General features: G+C 34.1%; 1 protein-coding gene across 13 annotated transcripts in view; it reads right to left on the bottom strand.

The window, feature by feature from the left end:
* Positions 1-24,721, bottom strand: part of LCORL (ligand dependent nuclear receptor corepressor like) — a 161,649-nt gene that overhangs the window by 71,994 nt on the left and 64,934 nt on the right. Inside the window, exon 5 of one of the 13 annotated variants that reach the window (XM_082728427.1) lies at positions 20,730-22,539. The exons of the other annotated variants lie outside the window; for them this stretch is intronic. Within the exon in view, the coding sequence (XP_082584553.1) occupies positions 22,367-22,539 (173 nt within the window). The 3' untranslated portion in view covers positions 20,730-22,366. Of the gene's footprint in view, positions 1-20,729; positions 22,540-24,721 lie in introns of those variants that run through there. 13 annotated transcript variants of the gene reach the window in all.

Here is a 24,721-nt window from a genome sequence, read left to right as displayed (position 1 = left end):
CAAATATAGAGATAAATGTCATATATCCATACAATAGAGTATTATTCAATTATAAAAAGGAATGAAAAACTGACACACACTATGAGAATGAATCTTGAAAATATTATGCTAACTGAAGGCTACACATTGTATGATTCCATTTATGAAATGTCTAAAACAGGCAAGTATATAAAGACAGACAGTAGATTTAGTAGTTGCCAGAACCCGGGGGAGGATAGGAAAAAAATGAGGAGTGTGTGCTTGCTTATCTGCTAACAGGTTTCTTTTTTAGGATGATGAAAATGTTCTGGAATCAGATAGCAGCGGTGGTTGTAAAACTTGGTGAATGAGTACACTAAAACCCACTATATTTTTTTAAAAATTAATTTCATAATATGTGAATTACTGTCAATTAAAACAGAAAGGAGGGATAACTCAGAGAGCAGAACATGACAGATCCAAGATCCATAAATAATTATTCTTAGACCTTAAGATCTAATCAAGGAATTATCAACTTGTGCTCACTGGATTTCAGATTAGCTATGAATGGTGACTTCTGTGTATACCCCTTTCCCCAATTCTGAATACCCTACGCCTGTCCTACCACTCTATGTGGGGTGGGGTGTGTGGGCAGGTAGCTTGTCTTTTTATTTTCAAAGGTCTACAAATCAGGATGAACTGTACTTGAAATGCTGTCCTTATAGAGTTGCACCCAAAGAACCTTGTTTGCACCTGTTACTAAGTGAGTACTGTGAGATAACACTGTAATAACAGTAAGAACTTTGAAGGTCTTGGACAAAGATGAGCATATTTTGCATATAAAGAGAGATGTTAATCAAAGGGGACAGACTGATTCCAACTTCCTTGTATTCATGCCTTTGTTCAGTATTCTCCCACACTGATAGCATATAATGCCATTGTTTACCGAAAAGGAATAGTTGCTCCTGAAATCATTCTAAGAATACTGACTGGGTTGTCTCAATTATGAGATCACCAATGTGGAATATGTAAGTCACTAATACAATAAAATGTTTTAAAGGACAGGATGGTGACATTTTGGTAATCTTTTCCCAACCCCATTTCCCTTCTCTCCATGTTTGATAGCTACATTAACAACAATTAACACTGGTTTAGTACTTTATAAAACAAGAACTCATGTACACTGGTATCATCTAATGTCAAGAATCATATTACTACAGATAATGGTATAATGAAAGGTAAAAAGGGAAACAAAGTCCTATAGAACCATTTACGGAACATAGTTTTTGCCCTTGCCTTTTATTTTTCCCAAGTATTTTACTTCAAAGCATATCGATCTATAGAAAAATTTAAAGAAGAGTACAATGTGCTTCCACAAAATTTTACCTCTATACATTCAACTAATGTTGACATTTTTTTATCATTTGCTTTACATACACACAAGTTATTTAAGGGTAAAGCATTTGCAGATGTCATGAATCCTTAACCTGAAATACCTGGATAATAAAGAATATTACCATGTATAACTATAATGTCATTATCCCTTTCAAGAAATTTAACACAAACAATAATGCCTTTAACTTTCCCAATTACGTCCTTTATAGTTTTTTTTTCTCCCCAATCTCAGGATGCAATCAAGAATCACATGTTGTATTTGACTGTCACATGTCTCCAGCTGTTTTTTTTTTTTTTTCCCTTTCATGCCATTTAGTTTCTAGCATGCTCCACAATTTGGGTTACATTCCTTATCACTTAAATTCAGATTAAAAATTTTTTACAGGAATAGAATCATAGGTGATATGCTTCCTCGGAGTATCAGTTGGTCCCAGTATCGGTGGGGTTTTGGAATATAGGTAAGGTTCAGTGGGGTAAAGTCCAGAGCCAATGACCAAAAAAGAATTCTTGAGACATCTTTGGTGCAAAATGGTGGTTTTCAGCAGTCATTATTCTACTTCCTCCAATAAGTACACTGATTTTTTTCATAGTCAGAGTAAGTAAAATCTTCCTGAAAAAGAGCTATTTTTCACTGACCCCATGCTCAGTTCCACAGTCTGACCACTTAAAACCCAACAATTTCATATTAATATCCATTCCTGTGGAATTCTCCATCCACTGTTTCAATGGTATGCTGGTTTTAGTTTTGTTTTCAGAACATCTGCTTGCCTTTGACTTGTAAAAGTAAATAAAGTGAATGAATAAGTATCAAAAACAAAACAAAACAAAATGGTGGTTTTATTAAAGCACGGGATGAGACCCATGGGCAGAAAGAGCTGCCGCACCAGGGTTGAAGAGTTGGCTGATTATATACTTGGGAGTTGGGGGAGGTAAGGAAGAGAGAGATTTTCAAAAGGATTTTCATATGTTAAAGAAGACTCCCAGGATACCAGATGCCACTGTCAAGTTAAGGTTGCTTTTCCTTCTAGCAAGGCATTAGTATGAAGACAGTTGGGAGCTTCCTGGATGAATGTCACAGGTATCCAACACAGGAGTGTGTGTGTATGTGTGTGTGCGCACGCGCGTGCGGAGGGGTGTATGCAGGGAATCAGTTTATGCTTTGTCTTTAGTTAGCTGCCTGATCCTTCATCATCAGTGATGTCATCCATCACTTGCTTTAAGGTGATACCCAACAAATCTCTCCATTGTGAAGTTACCTTTTCTCCTTTGTAATAATAATCTGTGGAGTAATACTTTAATGGAATTATCCTGTTTGCCAACATTAAGCATTCCTCAATGGTTTTAGCATGACTGATGATTCCTGCCAGAATCAATTGTTACACTAGGGACTGCAAAACAGTAATTTTTAATTCTATTATTCATTCTCTATTTTTATGTAGCATTCTTTTAAAAAGTGCCTTCTCTTCTACGAAGAGAAGACCCTTTTCTTTTTATCACTATGGACTCATGGATTGTTTCTTGTTATCCAATGTTATTGTCCATGCCATCGTTATTCATTTTAATGTACAATTTTCCCCAAATTTAGCCAGTGGAAACCACTTCAAGTTGGTCCTTGTATCCTTTCGATGTATCTCCCGTTTGTGGGGACTTCCTTATTTTTTAGCATATAAGAGTATACTCCATGTCCACCTTCTATTTTTCCTGTCCCTAACTTAGAATCAACCAATACCACAAATGTCCTATTTTTCCTTTTTGTGGTAGGGAGTGCTACTGAGACATCAACGTCTGGATGCTAAGTGTGGTCATTGCTACTGTGGTGTCACTGCACCTAGAACTTACAGTAGGCAAAGCTAATAAATACCATACATGTAAGCATTTTACACACACATATGTGTGTATATATTTAAATCACGAATTCATATATAGCTCTAATAACATAACATTGTTCTTTGTCTTCCCCCAGTCCATAGTTTTTAACCTTTATCCAACAGAAAAAACTCTCAGAATTACTACACCAATACTGCTGCCAAAAAATGTTAATTCTTTTTTTTTTAAGATTTTATTTATTTATTTGACAGAGAGAGATATCACAAGTAGGCGGAGAGACAGACAGAGGGAGAGGGGTAAGCAGACTCCCTGCTCAGCAGAGAGCCCGATGTGGGGCTCGATCCCAGGACCCTGAGATCATGACCTGAGCCGAAGGCAGAGGCTTAACCCACTGAGCCACCCAGGCACCCCTAATTCTTAAAATATGTCCCATTGAGAGTGGGTCAGAGCAGTAGGTTAATTATGTAATTTTTTCCTGTGTTCTGTAGTATCAATATGATGTACAATTAGGTTTTTGTTGTTGTTGTTGTTTGTACTCAATCACAGGGTTCACTCCCCCATCCTTGCTGATTTTATTAATTTTTAATGCTTAAGATTCTCGCTCTCCCTCTCCCTCTGCACAAACCCCTCCAAAAAAAATAGTAAAAAGTTGACATGTTTCAAAAGTCAAAACTATATAAGACTCAAATAAGTTTCACTTATTTTCCACCACTCCCAAAGTAACCAATCATTAGTTTCTAGTTTATCCTTGTGTGTAAAAATAGATTCATACATATTTTCCCTCTTCCTTCTTAACAGTGAACATACTATATACAATATGCAGTATAATTTTTCCTCTTGCTTTTTCTACTTAAAAATATATACCCAGGGGGTGCCTGGGTGGCTCAGTTGGTTAAGCGTCCAAATTTTTTATTTCAATTCAGGTCATGATCTCAGGGTCTTGATCTCAATCAAGACCCACATCCGGTTCCATTCAGTGGGGTGTCTGCTTGAGATAACCTCTCCCTTTCTCTTTGCTCTTCCCCCTGCTCTCTCAAAAAATAAATCTTAAAAAGAAACACACACACACACACTCAGGAATTTTAATCATTCTCAGTTCACAGAGATGTTCTTTGCTCTTCATTCTCTAGTTCCATGTCTGTCCACTGTATGTTTCTACCACAAAATTGTATATATGTCTCCAATGGATGAGCTTGCAAATGATTTCTAATATTTTGCTATTATAAGTAATGCTGAAATGACTAATTTTGTGCATGTTGTTAAACAAAGACCTTCAGGTAAATTCCAAAAAGTGAGATTACTGGATGAAAGGGTAAATACATACATAGTTCTAATAGATATTGCTTTATAATCCTTGCAGGAAGTGTATCATTTTGTACTTCTCACAGCAATGGATGAAAGTAATTGTTTTATAGGTACCCTAACAGAGTGCTGTAAGGCTTTTGAATTTTGGCCAATCTAAGAGAAGAGAAATGATAACTCACTATTGCTTTAATTTCCAGTTCGAGGGCCATTTAGATGTCTTATTTTCCTGTGTGTACTACTCTGTTCATGCCTTTTGTCAATTTTTTTTATTGTATGTCTGATCTTTTCTCCCCCTCTTAATTTAAAATCTTACATTATAGAGATTAACTCTGTGATACAGCTCGCAAATATTTCCTCCCAGTTTGTCTTTTGTCTCCCAACTTTGACTATGGAGTTTTCTTACTGGGCAAATTATTATTATTTTTTTTATATAAATGACTCTTAAAAGTAGTCAATATTTTATCTCATCCAGATTTTAAATAACAGAGAAAGCCTTTACCCTACATCTGACTTAAAGTATGTACATGGTTACCTTATTTTGTATTTAAATCTCTTATCCAGTTTGAAATTTATTCAAGTACACATGAAGTACAAATCTAATTTTATCTTTTTCCAATTGATTTTCCAGTTGTCCTAAGACAACTTATTAAAAATCCATCATTTTCCCCACTATATGTAATGCCATCTGCTTACATCTTATGACAATATCCCTGGGTATCTGAATCTATTTCTCGATGACTGCTTGTCCATTTGGGTGACAGTACTACAATTTTAATTACAGAGGTTTTAATACCTGGAAGACCCAGTGTCAGGATGTTAAAAAAAAAATCTATTCTTCATATTTGTATTTCATATTTTATCTCCAAGGAAAAATGGTGGGTGGGGGAAGAACTATAAGGGATCATATGAAATTTACATATTAATTTAGGGAAAACTGAAGTTATCTGTATGTTTATTCCAAAATGTGGGTTTTTTTGCTACTGTAAATGCTATTATATCATCTCATTATGTGTATATGAAAGTCATTGATTGTTCATTTACACATAATGAGATGATATAACAGCATTTACAGTAGCAAAAAACCCCACAACATCTTGACACTGTGCTGAATTCTTTTACTATTTAAGTTGGTACTATTATCAATACTCTTGGTTTTCTATTATCATCTGCAAAGAGAACTAGTTGTATTTTTTTCTTTTCCAATTTGTATGAATCTAAAGCAGTTCTCTCATCTAATTGTCTGAACTTCTAACACAATGTTAAATAGTGGGAACTGAGAACAGTCCTGTCTTGTTCCAATTTTAATGGGAATGTGGCCAGTGTTTCCACATTAAATGTTATTCTGTACTGAAAAAAAAAGGGGTATATGTGTTTTATTAAAGAAATATGCATCAATTCTTTTTTTTTTAAATTTTATTTATTTATTTGGCAGAAGATAGATGCAGCAAGAGAGGATCACAAGCAGGGGGAGTGGGAGAGGGAGAAGCAGGTTTCCTGCCGAGCAGGGAGCCTGATGATGGGCTTGATTCCAGGACTCTGGAATCATGACCTGAGCCAAAGGCAGACGCTTAAGACTGAGCCACCAAGGCACCTCGCATCAATTCCTTCATTATTATTTTTTTTTATCATGAACACATGCTGAATTTTGCCAAAGGTCTTTTCAGCATCAGTGGAGATGAACTTTTTTATTCCTCCTTGGATTAAAAGGTGAATTATATTAATGGATATCCTAAAACAGAACCATTCTTGCATTACTGGAACAATCTCATTTGAACATGACATCAATCATTTTCTTATCATAGCACAGAATTCTGACATTTTATTTTCTTACTGTAGCACAGAACTTTGACATTTTTGAATTGATAGGAGACTCTTGTATGTGTTAACTATCTTTAATGAGATTTTTAACTAGGTATCTAGTTTCATACTCATGTTAAAATAATGACACTTTCTTTGTTATGTTCTAGAAAAATTTATGGAGCATTAAAACTGGCTAACCTTAGGTTTGGTGAAATATCACTTAAATTTTCTGGGCTGGTGTTTTGTTGAGCTTTTTCGTACTTTTTCCTACATAAAAATAAAGGGGGGGCCTTGTTTAAGCTATCTCCTCTCATAGATAGAAGTCTATCTCTTCTGTGATAATAATTCTGGTAAAGGGGATTTTCCTATGTAATTAACCATTTCATCTAAGTTGTAGAAAACAGAAACAGCAATTTTGTTTTCTTCCTTCTCACCTTAAGTCATTTCAAAGAATGTTTATATTGTAGGTAGACAGGATTTTGAATTTTTTGTTATTCACATTTCTATCTTTATTGTATCATGGTTGAAAATTGTTTTTATGTTTGTTGCTACTTTATGGAACTTTCTTAGGATTCCTTTTGACTTAGTATATCAGTGTTTTGGTGAACGTTCCCTCTACACTTGAGAAGAAAGTGTACCTAAATTACCTGAGGATAGAGTTCAATATATACCCATAAACTATCCCTTACTATTAAGTTCTCTAGATTTTTTATTTTAAATTCATTTCACCTATCTTGGACTCAAGGTTACATATTAATAATACTGCTATGTGTCTGTTCTTTCCCCTGAATTTTCTGCTTTTGCTTTATAAAGGTGGTTGCTGTCTTATTTGGTACATAGATGCTGGTAAATGTCCTATCTACATTGAGTTATGACCTTTAACAAAGTCTTTTGTCTTCAAGACAAAGTCCTTAAATCCTCAAGACAATCAATATAATTTGGTATGTAACAGAAATATTTTGAGTGCTCATATTTAATTGTATAGAATATTTTTAAAAATGTCTAACCTGGGGCACCTGGGTGGCTCAGTGGCTTAAGCCTCTGCCTTCGGCTCAGGTCACGGTCTCAGGGTCCTGGGATCGAGCCCCGCATCGGGCTCTCTGCTGAGCGGGAGCCTGCTTCTCCCTCTCTCTCTGCCTGCCTTTCTGTCTACTTGTGATTTATCTCTCTGTCAAATAAATAAATAAAATCTTAAAAAAAAAAATAAAATGTCTAACCAAAGGGTTAAAATTTCACAAATTAATAAAAATTTATTCCTTCATCAAGGTTATTCTTTTTTGCTGGTCCTTTTTTGCTACAATATGTATGGTGCTCAAGAACACTACTAGGTATAATCTATCGCCACTGACTTGATTCATGCTAAGGTGCCAGCAATTTTAACCAGCGTTGCTTTTGTACCATCAGTGCAAATGTCAACATGGCAAAAGTGGCAAATAACATCTTAGGATTACTTTTTAAAAAAATTGTTTGAACCTTGCAGATTCCTTGAATGAGTCTCAGGGATCCCAGGGTTCCATGTATCACACCACCATCCTATGAAAACCTAATGTATCTTTATCCCATAGTAGTACACTGGAAGGCAATATAGAAGAATGGTTGGAGGTACATCCTGTGGTCAGATATACCTGAAATGATGTTTCAGCTCTGTTGATTAGGCTTTGTAACTTCGGGCAAGTAACTTAGTAAGCCATAATTTGTTTATCTGTAATGTGATTCTACTAATAGTATCTAAAGGAGTTGCTTTGAGGAGTAAATGAACACAAATATATAGAGTGTGTATCCAGTACCTATTACATAGACCTCAGAAAGCATTAGCCTAATTACTTAATTTTTATACAGTATAACTATCTTCTATAATCCCTATCAGGAAAAGAAAAATCAAAGACAGTAATTTGAGTAGTTTCTCTAAATCAAAAGCTTATAAAATAAGCAAAACCCTTTAAGCATTAAATTCCTAAAATTTTAGAATATAAAATTTCAGATATTGGCATATTGTGATATTTTAAAGCCTTTTCAAAAAAAATTGACTGTTTAATCTTGTCTATCTTCTCCATTTTATTATTTTTTTTTAATATTTATTTTAGAGAGGGAGAGAGAGAGAGCATGAGTGGGAGGGGCAGAGGGAGAAGGAGAGAGAATCTGAAGCAGTCTGCGTTGAGCATGGAGCCCGACCTGGGACTTGATCTCTCAACTCTGACATCAGGACCTGAGTGGAAGCCAAGAGTCAGATGCTCAACCAAATGTGCCACCCAGATGCTCCCTATCTTTATTTTACTTTTGCATTCTATTTCACTAATTTCATTTATATCTTCATTTGTCTTTCTCCAACTTACTTAGGGTCACTTTTTTTTTTTTAACTCCTTCAGTTTAAATATATGGTTCACTCATTAAATTGCTTTCTCTTTCTAATGTAAGAATTTAAGTTTATAAATTTCCTTTTACCAAATCAGCTTGTCCAATAAATTTTAAAGATTCCTTTTAATATCACCCAGAGCTAAATATATTCTCATAAATATTAGTTCTTCATTCCCTGAATTACTTAGAAATGTCTTTAAATTTCCATATATTTATTTATTTAAAATTATCTTTTTGTTATTGATAATCTTAATTGAACGGTATCAAGGAATATGGTGTGTATATGTTTTTACTTGTTGATTCAATGCGCAGAATATAGTCAATTTTTATAAAATTTTCAAGTAAACTTGAAAAAATGTTTACAATGTTTACCAACTTGATGATGGTTGGGTTCAGGGTTCTATATATGTCCAGTAACTCAAACTTGCTAATATGTTGTTCAAATATTCTTTATTCTTGTTAATTTTAAGTCTATATGATATAACCAAGACAAACCCTCCCTCTATGATGTTCTACTTATACATTTAATAACTTGCACTTCATATGTTCAGGCTATGATACTCTGGTATATATATTCATAACTGTCATGGTTTCCTGCTTAATAGTACTTTTTATCGGGGTGCCTCGGTCGCTCAGTCGTTAAGCTTTACGCGTCTGCCTTCGGCTCAGGTCATGATCCCATGGTCCTGGGATCGAGTCAAGAATCGGGCTCCCTGCTCAGTGGGAAGTCTGCTTCTCGCTCTCCCACTCCCCCAGTTTGTGGTCCCTCTCTCATGGTGTCTCTCTCTGTCAAATAAAATCTTAAAACAAACAAACAAACAAACAAACAAACCTACTTTTTATCATGATATTAAAATCCCGTTAATTTTTAATACTTCTCTTTGACTTTATAAAGTCATTATATAGAGTGCCTGGGTGGCTCAATTGGTTGAATGTCTGCCTTCGGCTCAGGTCATGGTTCCAGGGTCCTGGGATCAAGCCCCATGTCAGGCTTCCTGCTCGGGAGGGCGTCTGTTTCTCCCTCTCCCTGCTGCTCTGTCTAGTTGTGTTCTTTCCCTATCACTGTCAATAAATAAATAAAATCTTCAAAAATAAATAAAGTCATTATATTTGATGTTAATATATTGTTACATGTATCTGGTCAAGTTTTCACTGGCATATATTTCTTCCCAGGGTTTTACCTTTTCAAGGATCTTTTAGGAAAAGCATATAGTGAATCTGAATTTTTATTCTATCTGATGTTTTATTTTTTTAAAGATTTTATTTATTTATTAGACAGACAGAGATCACAAGCAGGTAGAGGAAGGGAAGCAGGTTCCCTGCCGAGCAGAGAGCCCAATGTGGGGGCTCATTCCCAGGATCCTGAGATCATGACCCGAGCCGAAGGCAGAAGCTTCAACCCACTCACCCACCCAAGTGCCCCTCTAATCATGTTTTAATTGGAGAGCTCATACTCTATTTAGATAACTGATATTTCTATTTATTCCTATTTTTTGCTTTTATAAGTCCCAGTTTTTCTTTTGAAATTATTTTTTTCCACACAATTTCTCCTTTTCTACTGGTTTGAAATAGTATGTCTAGATCTATTATTACTTGGCCCAGAAATTTTCACAAGCATATTTTTCCCTGTCAAAGTCCAAAGTCAATTAATATATATGCCCTATTAAAAGTACTGTACAATGCTTTATTTCTAGTCACACCACTCGAGGCTTACATGTTCTTACTGTCAGGTATTCCAGAATCCTTAAACTCACAAGATACTACTTTTATAATTTTACGCAGTAAGTTTTTTTTAGATTTACCCCAATGATTATCAGTTTTTATTTTTACTTCTCCTTGCATCTCAGACCTTCTTCCCAGGACTGTTTTGTTTCTTCCTCAGGTATAAACCACAAAGATTGTTTTGTTTTGTTTGGTTTTTAAAGAGAAAAGAAAAAAGTCTGTTGGAAGTAAAGCCCCTGTTTTCTTTTTAATCTGCAAATAAATCTGTTCCTTGAAAGACATTTAACCGGAATATAAAATTCTAAGTTGACTGTAATTTTTTCTTTTGTAGGGGTCCATTCTGCTTAGAAGTCAACTACCAGACAATTATTTGACCATAATTAATCAGTCCTTTAGTTCTGGCTGTTTTCAAGATTTTCTCTTTCTCTCCGGTCCCGTCCCTCTCCCTCCCCACCCTGGTATTTATTCTTTAACTAAGTCTGATGTGAATTTATTTTCTTTTATCCTGTTGGGTAACACTAGCATCTCTGAATACAATGATTCCTAACTTTCATAAATTCTAAAAAATTCTTAGGCAGTATCTCTTTGAATACTGACCCTATTAAAGTTCATTTATAATCTCCATTTAAAACTCTGATTAGACACAATCATTTCAATATATCCTCCATGTCTCTTAGCATCTTTCACATTTTTCATATCTTTGCTGCATTTTTTGTGGCTTCTCCAGATCTTTCCAATTATCAATTACCCACACTATAACTATTTAAACATTAAGTTTTTAATTTCCGTTTTCTTTTTCATTCTTAGACAGTATTTGGTTATTATTTATACATGCTAGTTTTTTTACAGTCTCTAGCTTTTACTCATGCTTTTAATTACCAACACTGTATTTCCATTTAAAAGATTAAAATATATTCTTTTTATATTCTTATCTTTTAACTATAAAATCCACAGTCTTTGAAGGTAGGGTCCTATTTTTATTTTTGCTGATTACTGCAAACAGTGCCTTGTTTGCATGTGTATTTGATGATTTCTTTATCTTATTTTGAGGGGAATATGTTCATTTTTAAAAGAACTTCATATTTGAGACTGTTTTGAGATAAAAGTTTTGGATATGTTGTTACAGGGTCTGTGCCTTTCATTCTTCTAGGTGCCTGGAGGAGCTACCAAACCAAGATAATTAAAAAAATGTTTTTATCATGGTAAAATACACATAACATAAAATTTACCATCTTAACCATTTTAAGTGAATAGTAAATGGTATTACATACATTCATAATGTTGTTCAACAATCATTACCAACCATCTCCGTATCTCTTTTCATCTTTAAAACTGAAACTCCATACCCATTAAATAACCAGTCCTAATTCCCCTTCACCCTTGGAAACCACAGTTCTATTTTCTGTTACTATGATTTTAACTACTCCAAGTACCTCATGTACTCATGTAAGCAGAAGCATATACTATATGCCTTTTTGTGATTGGGTTATTTTACTTAGTGTAATGTCCTCAAGGTTCCTTCATGTTGTACCATGTGTCAGAATTTCCTTCCTTTTGAGTCTAAAAATAAAAATTCCCTTATATGTATATACCACATTTTACTTATCGATTCATCTGTCCAAGGACACTTGAGTTGTTTCCAACCCAAGATGATTTAATGTTTTTTTTTATTTTTTTAGATTTTATTTATTTATTTGACAGAGAGAGAGATCACAAGTAGGTAGAGAGGCAGGCAGAGAGAGGGGGAAGCAGACTCCCCGCTGAGCAGAAAGCCTGATGTGGGGCTTGATCCCAGGACCCTGAGATCATTACCTGAGCCGAAGGCAGAGGCTTTAACCCACTGAGCCACCCAGGTGCCCCCCAAGATGATTTTAAATTAAATTCTAGAATTATGAATTAGTATAAAATTAGATTCCTAAAGCCTGTGTCACACAGCCACTGGCTAAAAATTACAGAGGAGATTTTCTTCTTTTGGGTATAGACATAGATTCTAATTTTCTATTTACTTTAAATTTTGTTTTTTCAATCTAGCATTTTTCATTGTTTCTTTAATGAGAGTTTCATATTTCCAGTCTTCTCTATTTCTAGACACAAGAAATCAGATCTCCCTTGCCTATAAATTTCCATCCATATCAAATGCCAATTGTAACTAATTCTATACATTTTCAAAATAAATACTTTTTCAAAATAAATGCTAACAATTAAAATTAAACTAAATTAAGCTAATTAATTCATTTAAAAGCCAAATTATTCATATGCCTTATTTTTAAAAGACATAACTCATTTAAAGATTCAGAATTATCTTTTCAGACAAAATAAATATATTAAAGTAACTTATAAAATTTTCTTTCAATGACTGAAGTTTAATGATAGTGAGACATTTAAACTTCCTATGGGACCACTATGAGCAGCTCAAGCCTTGTGGGAAAATTTTTAAAGTCTAAATGTAGAATAATAAGCAAAAGAGCTAACGATTTTTCAATGTTGCCATGATCCTATGATAATTCCTGGAGATTCAATGTGAAACTCATAGGAAAGGGGAAAGGTAGCTAAATCCTTATAGGTAAACTCTTCTTGGGGCAGTTACTCACCTTGATAAAAAGCAACTCTGCTTCATTTCTGGTATGTCTCTATGTTCTAATGCTAAACGAGGCCTAAAATTTTATGGCAGCAATTAAACTAAAAATCAAATTAAGGAAAAGAATCTATGACATGCTTTCAGAAATTTTCCTTCCCTAAAAAAGCCATTCAGTAGATCATATTAGAGAAGTTTCAGAATAAAAGAGTTCAGCTTATATTCTATGCCTTTTTAAAAGTTAAAATCAACTGGTTCTTTAAAAAGATCAATAAAATTGATAACCACTAGCCAGGATACCAAGATAGAAAAGGAAAACACAAATTTAAAATACCAAAATAAAAAAATAGCTATCATTATTTATCCCATAGACATTAAAAGGGTATCAAAGGAATACTATAAACAACTTTGTACCCAGAAATATGATAACTTACATGAAACAGACCAACTTCCTAAAATACACAATCTACCAAAACACTCACAACAAATGCTGGTGAGGATACGTGTACAATAGGAATTCTTATTTATTGCTGTTGGTAATGCATAATGGTATGGCCACATTGGTAGACTAGCAGTTTCTTCCAAAGCTAACAGTTTTACCATAAGCTCTAGGAATTAAAGTCCTGGGTATTTATACAAATGAGTTGAAAACTTATATCCATATATAAACCTATGAATTTCAACAACACCTTTATTTATAACTGCTAAAAAACTGGAACCAAGATGTCCTTCAATAGGTGAAGGTAAACAAACTCATACATCAAAAGCATGGAATATTATTCAGTAATAAAATGAAATGTGTCTGCAGCCAATTAAGCCAACTGTGCTCTTTGTCCATGGGGGCCCAGTATGCCAAGGCTGCAAATGGTAGCCTCCTTGGTGTTTATGCAGCCTGTTAATTGCATGGGTTGCCCTAAGGGACCTTAGAGACAGCCCTCTCCAATGGACACTGAGGTCTGACCTCATGCTATCTCAATCTAGGCTACAGATAGGTATGTGGAGTGCCTTTGGAAAGCCCCAGGGCAAAGTAGCCAGGGTCCACATTGGCCAAGTCATCATGTCCATCCACACCAGGCTGCAGAACAAGGAGCATGTGACTGAGGGCCTACACAGGGCCAAGTTCAATTTCCCTGGCTGCCAGAAGATCCGCATCGCCAGAAGTGGTTTTTACTAAGTTTAATGCAGTCAAATTTGAAGACATGGTGGCTGAAAAACAGCTTATCCAGATGGCTATGGGGTCAAATACATCCCTAATCACGGCCCCTTGGACAAATGGAGCTTTCTGCACTCATAAGAACCTTGGCACTTCCCCCTTCCTACCTTGTCCAATAATAAATCCTACTTCCTGTCAAAAAGTAAAATAAAAAAAAAATAAAATAGGCTATCAAGCTACAAAAAGACAAAGAGGAACCTTACTTGCATATTGCTAAATGAATCCAGAAAGTGTATCCAAAAAGACTACATACTATATGATTCCTACTATATGGCATTTTGGATAAGAAAACTTTGGAGACAGTAAAAAGATCCATGTTTGACACAGGCTGGGGGCATGGGGTGGCGGGATGAATAATAGGTGGAGTACAGGGGATTCTGAGGGCAATGAAACTATTTTGTATGACACTATAATGGTGGCTACATGAAATTGTACATTTAGCAAGACCCATACAACAACATACACAGAGTGAACCTTACATAAACTATGGGCTTTATTTAATAATAATGTCTCAATGTTATCAACTGTAATAAGTGTGCCACAATAAAAGATGGTAACAGGGAAACCGAGTGGAGGAGAAATACGGGAACACCGTATTTCTGCTCAATTTTTCTGTACACCTAAAACTGCTCTAAAAATAGTCTATTAATTTAAAAAAATGCCAGATTAACTGAAACATCTACTTGATGTCACATACTTTTTTTCCACTAACAAAGTATGCAGTAGATGGCACTAGAGATCCTTTAGAATAAGGAATTATAAGATGTACTATTCATAAGGCTTAGTTTTGATGTTGTTGATACATGCTTTGAGATTGTATTTATTCACTGAATAATATAATTGACTTAAAAAAAAGATGTGTTAGAGACAGCTAAATTTAGATATAAATTATATCATCCCATAAGTAAGTAAATAATCATGGACATCTAGGAATACAGATCTGAAAAATTATGGAGCAACAGTAATTCTACATTATGGGTAAATAAAAAAGGTGCGACATTAAGCTATTTAAAAACCAAATTCCAACTCACATTTGACAACTATATAGCACATCCATTTGACACTTCTTGACTACTAGTGAGCAAGTATCTCATTAGTAAATTGCCTTTCTCCATAGACTAAAAGCATTCACTAAATGTGGCATCAAGGCATTTAAAAATTCATTTTCTCCTCAAACTGGGACAGAAAACAAGTATTATGTCTTTCTAAAAAGCAGAGGGTGAAAACATGTTAATTACCCACCAAGCAACCATCGTCTAACCACCCCCTGACATTCAAGCTGACATAATATGCAGTTTTGTAGAGAACAAATGAAGTAGCCCTGATTTATAAAATTTATAAGATCTATACAATCCATTCTCCTATCTTAATTTATATCACCCTAAAGTGATATTATACAGGTACCTGGCTATTATGTACTGTACCCATTAAGGGAGCCAAATATTATATACTGCAACTTTGGTGGAAATAGGAGAGAAGAGTAAAATGTATTCTTATTTTTCCAAATGTAGAATTCAACTCTCAGAAAACAAATAATCCACAATGGCAGCATGTGGCTAAAATAGTAATATAGTAATAGTAATAGTAATAGTAATAATAGTAATATAAAGAGGTATATTAGTTACCATTATGGTCTTCTCTATACTTGAGAATTACTATTTAACATTTATTTCCAAGAAAAGATTTTACTCAGATTTCCAATCAAATTAATCAATAAATTTTTAGAACACAGTTTAACTGCAGTTGTGGAACAGAAATAGAATGAGATCAAGTCTAAGTACACAGTAATTGAAACCAATTTTGGAAGTGAATCCCCTTCAAGTCTACTACATACACTAGTTAATACAAAATTATGAACACTGATGGATCTCTGATTTGTTCAAAATAAGTGTATTAATCTTAATTTATATGAGAAAACTATGGTCCCTACACCTTGGAAAATAAACTCTGGACAATGTATGGCATAGTGATTTCCAATCTTTTATAAGCTAATTCCCTATTTAGTTCAATTCAAAGCCATATTAATAAGTTGTTTTGTCTGACAAATTTTATGAAAAAACAATAGTATGAATCTGAACCAAATAAAGGAAACTTTTCTTTAATGTACAGTCATTACCAGTAAATATACAACTTTTACCAACTTTTAGGACTATTAGACCTCAGGCTCCACCAGGCTGGGAGACAAAATCTAATTCAACCTCACAATTTTACAAAGAAGGAAACAAAAATCCAGAAACATCAAGCAGCGCAGTTTAGAATATCAGTTTTCTAATCTCCCAAATAGTAGTCTTTACTTGACCATGTAGTCTCATTAAAAAAACAGTAATGCAAGTATCACTCCTTATTCAAATTTATTTGGTTCTTGAATTCACAGTCTGAAGAGCAAGTTCAGGTAGCAAGAGATGTTTACAATTTTTAGAACCCATTTGATTCTCAATTTTCAATAGAGAGAAATTTATTTGAAAATTAGCTGAATTTATTCCATTTCTGAGTTCAGATAATGAGGGTTCAAATAAAGAAGAAGACCTATTTTGTAAGAAGATGGGGAAGAAAAACTTGATCCATTTCTTTTCTTTTTGTGCGTGTGTTTCTAATCCTACTCTACCAAGTCTCATAGTCACCGAAATGTCTCTGTTTTTCTTAGGGTAATATTTAGTTTAATTAGAGAAGAAGATTATAGGTTTCCTTCAACTCCAAACCTTCCTTCACATACAATATTACAGAAGGTTCCCAATTACCACCAGCAGAAGTGTAGATAGTAAATTAAATAGATTAAACTGAACAAATATGTTACAAATCAATAAGCTCGGTATACATTGTTCAGTTTACATTATTTTGTAATAATCTCATAATTCATTATATACATATAGAGTTAAAAAATTCTAAATATGCCCTTTTAATCACCTTAAACAATTCAGAGGTATTTATTCTTATTTTAGGTTGGGTCTCTATTCCTCCCACATATTCCTTAATGCCAAATTAACATTGCTCTGGGATAATATCCTAATCATTTTAAAGTTTTTTCAGACAAATTTTCCCAACACTGGTTGCAACTGTTTTCCTAGCATACTGTAACATATTTCTATGCTATATATATCTCAACAAGCTCTAGCATCCATATTGTACTAAACTAGAAAAAAAAATTTTAAAGAAGTATTTACTAATAAAAAAATGTTATCATCTGGAATCACTGGACTATATTATCAAGAAAAGATAATTCCTCAATATGAAGAGTAGTATTAATATCTAACTTATTTTAAGTATCTGTAAGTGAATTTAAGAAGAATATGGCTAACTGAATCTCTGAAAAAAACAAACAAACCTGATTTTCACTAATGATTTCATCCTTACTTTACCAAAAGTCTCTTATGATAGAAGCAATAAATAGGAAAATCTTACATTTAGATTTCCTCTCTCTTTCCTAATCATTCTCCAAGAAAAGATGTTAACAAGTATGACACTTAGTACACCAGAAGACAAACAGCAGCACACACTCCTGCCCACACAATTAAAAGGCACAACTAAGATAAAAAGGAAATTTCTAAGTCATTATATTAATTGTCAACTTATCCGTTGATAAACCTAGCAACATACTCCTCAAACAAGAAAAAGAACTAGAGTAATAAAGTGAAACAAAGTCTTATATAAAGCATGTAAGTAGTGTGTGCTACACATGTAGAATTTTAACACCAGCCTCAAATGAGGTTATGTGTTTATATATGACAGGGCTTAAAAAAAAAAGGCTTTAACCTTACAGCTTCATATTTCCACTCCTGCAAAATTACAAATTAATACATTTTATAAACCTAATAATGAATTTATAAATATAATTTTATTACATTTTGTAAATGTGTTTAAGGCTTTATTTGTTACATAAAACTTTTAAGATACATGATAATTTGCCTACCTCAAAAAGGAAAGTCGCTAAACCTCTCTCAACTTTTCAGAGATTCCCTATTTTCTTAGTTTTCTTAGTCTTAGCTTAGTTTCATCTTCCAGTTTCTTTAGCTCCCACATGGAGGATATTAAAACTGTTTTCAATCTCACAAGGCTTAATGAATTAGGAGATAAAAAGGCACTTCAACAAGATTAAAGCACTATTCAAACATTATGAATGATGGCTAATCATTCTGACAAATGATTTGTATCCAGAATTTATAAAGAATATGTACAAGTCAACACTAGAAAGCAAACAACCCTATGAAAAAGGGGCAAATGACTTGAACAGATCCCTTAGAAGAGAAGGGATATAAACCGCCTATATGAACCTGAAAATGCACTCAACATTATTAATTATCAGGGAAATGCAATTTAAAGCAAAATGAGGTATCATTTCATACCTACTACATCAAATAGTAATAAACACTGATAACAGTAGTTGGTTCTAACAGGGACCCGGAATAACTAGAATTCTGATGCATTTCTAATCAGGAAAATGATTAATTTTGGAGAATGGTATAACAGTTTCTAATATATTTATAAATATTCATTGACATTATGACCCAGCAATTCTACTCTTATGGATTTTCCCAAGAGAAAGAAAATAGATGTCCAAAAATTATAAAAATGTTCATAGCGGCCTTATTAATAATCCCTAGCTTATTAATAACCCCTTTCAGAGGAGGTAGTAAGAAAGAACAAAGAATCAAAAATGATTCTTACACGTTAATCTGAGTGAGTGGGAAGTTATCAATGGCACTAATTAATGGGGAACATAGGAGGAAAATGAGAAGGTTTAAAAAGGAAAATAAGTTTAGTTTAGATTCACTGAACTTAAATTCCTCCCATAATATATATGTGAAGAAGTTTAGAAAATAGAATGGAATTTGCAGAGGTGCTATGGCTCATCTAAACAGAGGTTAAATGTTGAAGCTGGGAAGGCGGATGATATCTGGAGGGGGGAAAAAGATTATGTATATGTTCATAAATATACATATTTAGGTATATATAAATTATAAGGATATGGTTCTTAAAGTATAACATTCTGGGACAGCATGAAGATCAAATAGTAAAAGAGGTAGACAGAATTCTTAAATCTTTTTGTGAGATTCAGCAGTGTGGCCAAAACTTTGGGATCGTACTCAGTCATATTTTAAAAGCACAAATATAGGAGTACCTGGGTGGCTCAGTGGGTTAAAGCCTCTGCCTTTGGCTTGGGTCATGATCCCAGGGTCCTGGGATCAGGCCCCACATTGGGCTCTCTGCTCACGGCAAGCCTGCTTCCCCCTCTCTCTCCCTGCCTGCCTCTCTGCCTATTTGTGATGTCTATCAAATAAATAAATATAATCTTTATATAAAAAAGGCACAAATATATAGTATAGGATTAGAAGAGAAACCAACCATACTAAAATAAAACTGTCAAAAAATTTTTAAAGTGAGATACTGCTATATATGTTTTTTTCTTAATTCCTTAAAATATAAGATTCAGTAGTTAAGTCTAATATCTACATAATTCCAAAGTAGTGAAAATTGAATAAGATATTGCCAGGAAAGAGCTATGATTTTTACTGCTGGGACAGGTATTATTACTACTGTTGTTTATTGTCAATATTTATATTTGAAGGGAATATTAAATTTCAGGTAGGGGTTAGTGAAAATAAAGATGTCATTTTTTCCCCCATGAAATCCTATCCATGAACTTTTGGAGGAATACCTCAGGTTAAGAATCCCTGAATTAGGAAGTAGAATTAAAAGAGACATAAAACCTCAGTGAAACAGTATCATGGAAATTATAGCAGCAAAATAGCAATTTTTAAACTGCCATGATAAAATCCTATATTCACTGTTTCTGCTTCATTTTTTACAACTGTGAAGCAGAGTAAGGAAGATCAGAGAACAGTACGTAAAGCAAAGTAAGACAGAAAAGATTCAGAGGTTTCTGAGTTATTTCCCTTAAAATAAATCACAACTGTATTTAAACTGATTTTAAAATATGTTATCTCCATTAGGAATCACTAGATAAACCTCCATAACCACACACTGCCAATACAATAATCATTCTACCTACCAGACATTCCACTCCCATCCTGCTTCATCCAGCTTCTACTTCTTACCAAAAGCTACTGATATATTCTGCTATGCAAGCCAGGGTCAGAACAGATGAATAGTAATGGCATAGGTCTTTTCAGCTGACCTAACTGCTACCCTAGAGATATGAAATAGTTTATTATGATACTGAACAGGAAAGGCAAACCATTTTCTTCTTACAGAGATGCAGTGAGACATGTTACTCCAGGTACATTATCCTACTGCTCATATTTCTCTACATAACAGTCTATATTGTTGTAAAAATCTGAGTAGAAATTATTTCGAATGCTGAGTCATTTCACATGACAGGCTAGTTTTTTCTGCTTCTCAGCAGCTAGGGCACTTGCAATTAAGTATTATCAGTCTCTGACCCAACAAAGTAGTTGTTTAGATTAATACCTTTATACCTCCCACAGCCTTCTTCAACAGAACTTAGAAGTTCCGGTCCAGAGTCTACTATGGGGGAACTATGGCACAGTGTTTGTAGAATACACCAAATGTGAATTCTCTGCTGTGACACCCAGAGAGATACCAACATCTCCAGAAAAGCTGTTTCTTATTTACTTGTTGTTGTTGTTTTTTATTAAGTAATCTCTATGCCTAACATGAAGCTCAAACTCATGACCCCAAGATTAAGAGTCACATGCTCTACTGACTTAGCCAGCCAGGTGTCCCTCCAGACAAGCTTTTAGATCTACTAGAGGCTGAGGCATTCCTGGGAACAAACAGAAAACAAACAGAAACAACTAGAAAAGTAAAAGTATTATAAAGCAGGCTCCCTACCAAAGAAAATCCAATACTTTACAACAGAGTGAAGTCAAAATAAGGTTGTAAAAACTATCCTAAAACAGTGAAGTTTGATAAGGACTACTGTGGTAATATAGTATATAGTACATAGTATAGTCCCATCTTTTAATCCTATAGTAGAATTTAAATGTATTATACTCTGGACATGATAAGATCATGAAGAATATCTAATGTTTAGTAACAACCAGAAAATTAAACTGAGGTGTGAGGCTTAATACTTAACTAGTAAAACTACTATTATTGCTCTTTCTTATCTACTGAATATGAGCTATAAAAGACCCTCCCAAATGTTGTTTTTTTACTTTATTATTTTTCATTTTAAATGGAATGAGACTCTAAACAAAATGTAAATAAATTACTATTAAGAAGTATTTAAAAAAAGTATTTTAAACATACTATAAAATAATGGGATAGCTATAGGGGCACAGAGCCATGTTTAACTGAAGAACACTTTTCTTTGTTAGAAGCAAAGTTATTAGAAATCAGTTATCAAGACTAATAGAACTATGATTACTTGCTCAGGGTAATAAAAGAGACATTGAGAAAGCACATAGATTTTTGGTTCTCTAGGTGTTAACAATCTAGTATGGAAAGGTACAACATAAAGATCATGTATTTCTTGGAGGAGCACCTGGAGGCTCATTTGGTCTTCACTTTCAACATTCCTGAGTAGAGAACAGGAGTTGAAGGATGACATGTGAATTAAGAGCACATGAACTACTCTGTTTTATCTCCTTTTATTCTCCTATAACATGCAAGTGTCTCCTTGAAATTAAGCACTATACCTTACTTATCTATTCAGTGATCTAACATGGTACCACATACAAGATAATTAAATCAATTTCATATATAAAAGACTTCACTCTTTAAAGGGAGTAAGGACTGCATGAAAAATTCATCAATAAGCTAATCTTTTTTTTTTTTAATTTACAGGACATAGAAAAATTAGAATGTGGAATTTAAGAAACAAAACAGATGAACACAGGGGAAGGGAAAGAAAAACAAGATAGTTGGCGCAGCCACTTTGGAAAACAGTGCTTTTCTTTAGCACTGTTTTTAAGAAATTAAAAATAGAGCTTTTCTATGACCCTGCAATTGCACTACTGGGTATTTACCCCAAAGATATTGATGTAGTAAAAAGAAGAGCCATCTGTACCCCAACATTCATAGCAGCAATGGCCATAGTTGCCAAACTATGGAAAGAACCAAGATGCCCTTCAACGGATGAATAGATAAAGAAGATGTGGTCCATATATATAATGGATTATTACGCCTCCATCAGAAAGGATGAATACCCAACTTTTGTAGCAACATGGACAGGACTGAAAGAGATTATGCCAAGTAAAATAAGTCAAGCAGAGAGAGTCAATTATCATATGGTTTCACTTATTTGTGGAACATAAGGAGTAACATGGAGGACATTGGAAGATGGAGAGGAGAAGTGAGTTGGTGGAAATTGGAGGGGGAGACAAACCATGAGAGACTGTGGATTCTGAGAAAGGCACGTATTGCATGGAGCACTGGGTGTGGTGTGTAAACAATGAATGCTGGAACACTGAAAAGAAAAAAAGAAACCAAGATAAAATCAGAAAGGGAAACAAACCATAAGAGTCTCTTACCTATAGGAAACAAACTGAGGGTTAATGGAGGGGAGAAGGGTAGGAGGGATGGGATATAACTGGGTGATGGGCATTAAGGAGGGCAAGTGATGTAAAGAGAACTTGGTGTTTTATGCAACTGATGAATAACTAAATTCTACCTATGAAACTAATACTTTTCACTGGATGTTCATTATAAATATGGCAATAAGCTGAATGTTTCATTTACATTATATTAATCTTCACAATGATAGAGTACTACCAGGTTAAATGCCCTATCATTGTGAAGATTAATATAATGTAAATGAAATATTCAGCTTAATTTGTTGCTTGCAGTTTTTTCCCATTAAATTAGCTGTGATGTTGGGCAAATTATTTAACTCTATCATTGTGGTTTATCTCCACAGTCTTTTTCCACCAGAGGTTACTAGTGAACACAAAATGTATGTATCAATGACTAAAGCATTAAAATCTAAACTACTGTCTTCTATTTTAATAAAACTATGTTTTTGGTAGGTGAGGGTAGACAACAAAGAATAAATATCTATAATTATTGTATCTCTTCTGCAGATGAGAAAGATAAGTCACAAAAAGGGTATGTAGTTTGTCAGAATCACATAATATATTCTTTGTTTCTGTGTGAACAGATTTGAATCCATATCTGTTCAATTGCAAAGCTTGTGTTTTGCTCCTTCTATTGAGGACAGAAACATTTTAGAAGACTTCACTCAAAACATTTTAAGGAGGAAAATTCATACATGCCCATAAAAATATAAATCCATATGGAAAAGGCAGGGGGAAACAGCTAATTATTACTAACAAATCAATATTTCAAATTAATAAACCTTATAAAACAGTCTGAGCATGTTGTGGATATAATGCACAACTAGCCAAGAGCAAACTGTAAACTGTAACTGACAGTTCAAATTATATGTAAGCTAAAAATGGCAAGATGGCAATTTATAATGTAATTTACCACACTTCACAAATACTGTATTTGAAAAAACCCTCTGCTAGAATCCTAGACTTCTCATATGTTGGTGAGTAAGAAAAATTCAGAAAAAATGAGTTCCAAAGTACCATAGGGAACAGGTAATTCTTTAAAACAGAATTACATACCATATTAAATGAGAAAGAGAGGAAAGCTCATGTGTTAGAGAATGTTTAATAAAGTGTTATTTCTACAAAAATTACATTTAAATATCAGACTCAAAATTATGAGAAGACAGAACTTCAACCTTTTATAAAACAGTGAGATTGTAGATTGATTCAGTGCCTGACCTATAATTCAGGTGGTTTTTACACTAGATTTTTTCATTCATAAAACTACAGTATATGAATAAAATTATCTGGAAAAATTTAGCTAACAACAGACTCCTCTTCCTTTTTGTTTCAGTTCAGTACACATGAAATACTTCAGTCCTTGGCTAATTTCTTTGGCCATTAAAAGGTTACTTTTTTCCCTTAACAGGCCCCAATCCTGAGATTCTAATACCATACAATTTAGAATGTTGGGATGTCTTAAATTTGCAGGCAGACTGCAATCAGGTTTAAGATTCTACAGCTAAGATATCAAGAAGAAATATATTTAAGTATTTTAGATTAAGAGTTTTAGACATGTTACTTCCAAGGGTAATGACAATTTGCTATATTTATGCTTTAAAATGACATCCTTTTTTAAAAAGTTGGGTGCCTGCATGGCTCAGTTGGTTGAGCAACTGCCTTTGGCTCGGGTCATGATCCTAGAGTCCCAGGCTCCCTGCTCATAGGGGAGTCTGGCTCTCCCTCTGGCCCTCCCCCACTCATCCTCTTCCTCTCACTCTCTCCCCCATTCTCTCTCTCTCTCAAATAAATAAAATCTTAGAAAAATAAATAAATAAAAAATTAAAATAAAAAACCAGACAAAAAATTGCCATAGTAGATTTTACTCTAAACTCATCTAACAACCTGCTATCTTTGGGTACACAATGACAGAGATAATCACTGTTTTAAAATTGTGTAAGCTGGGGCACCTGGGTGGCTCAGACAATTAAGTGTCTGCCTTCAGCTCATGTCAGGATCCCAGGGTCCTAAGACTAAGTGTCAGGCTCCTTGCTCAGTGGGAAGTCTGCTTCTCCTTCTCCCTCTGCTTGTGCCCAT

The sequence above is a fragment of the Mustela nivalis genome, assembly GCF_964662115.1.
Source record: "Mustela nivalis genome assembly, chromosome: 4".
Classification (NCBI taxonomy): domain Eukaryota; kingdom Metazoa; phylum Chordata; class Mammalia; order Carnivora; family Mustelidae; genus Mustela; species Mustela nivalis.
Note: the sequence above shows the minus strand (reverse complement) of the source record. Positions and strands in the feature narration are given on the sequence as shown.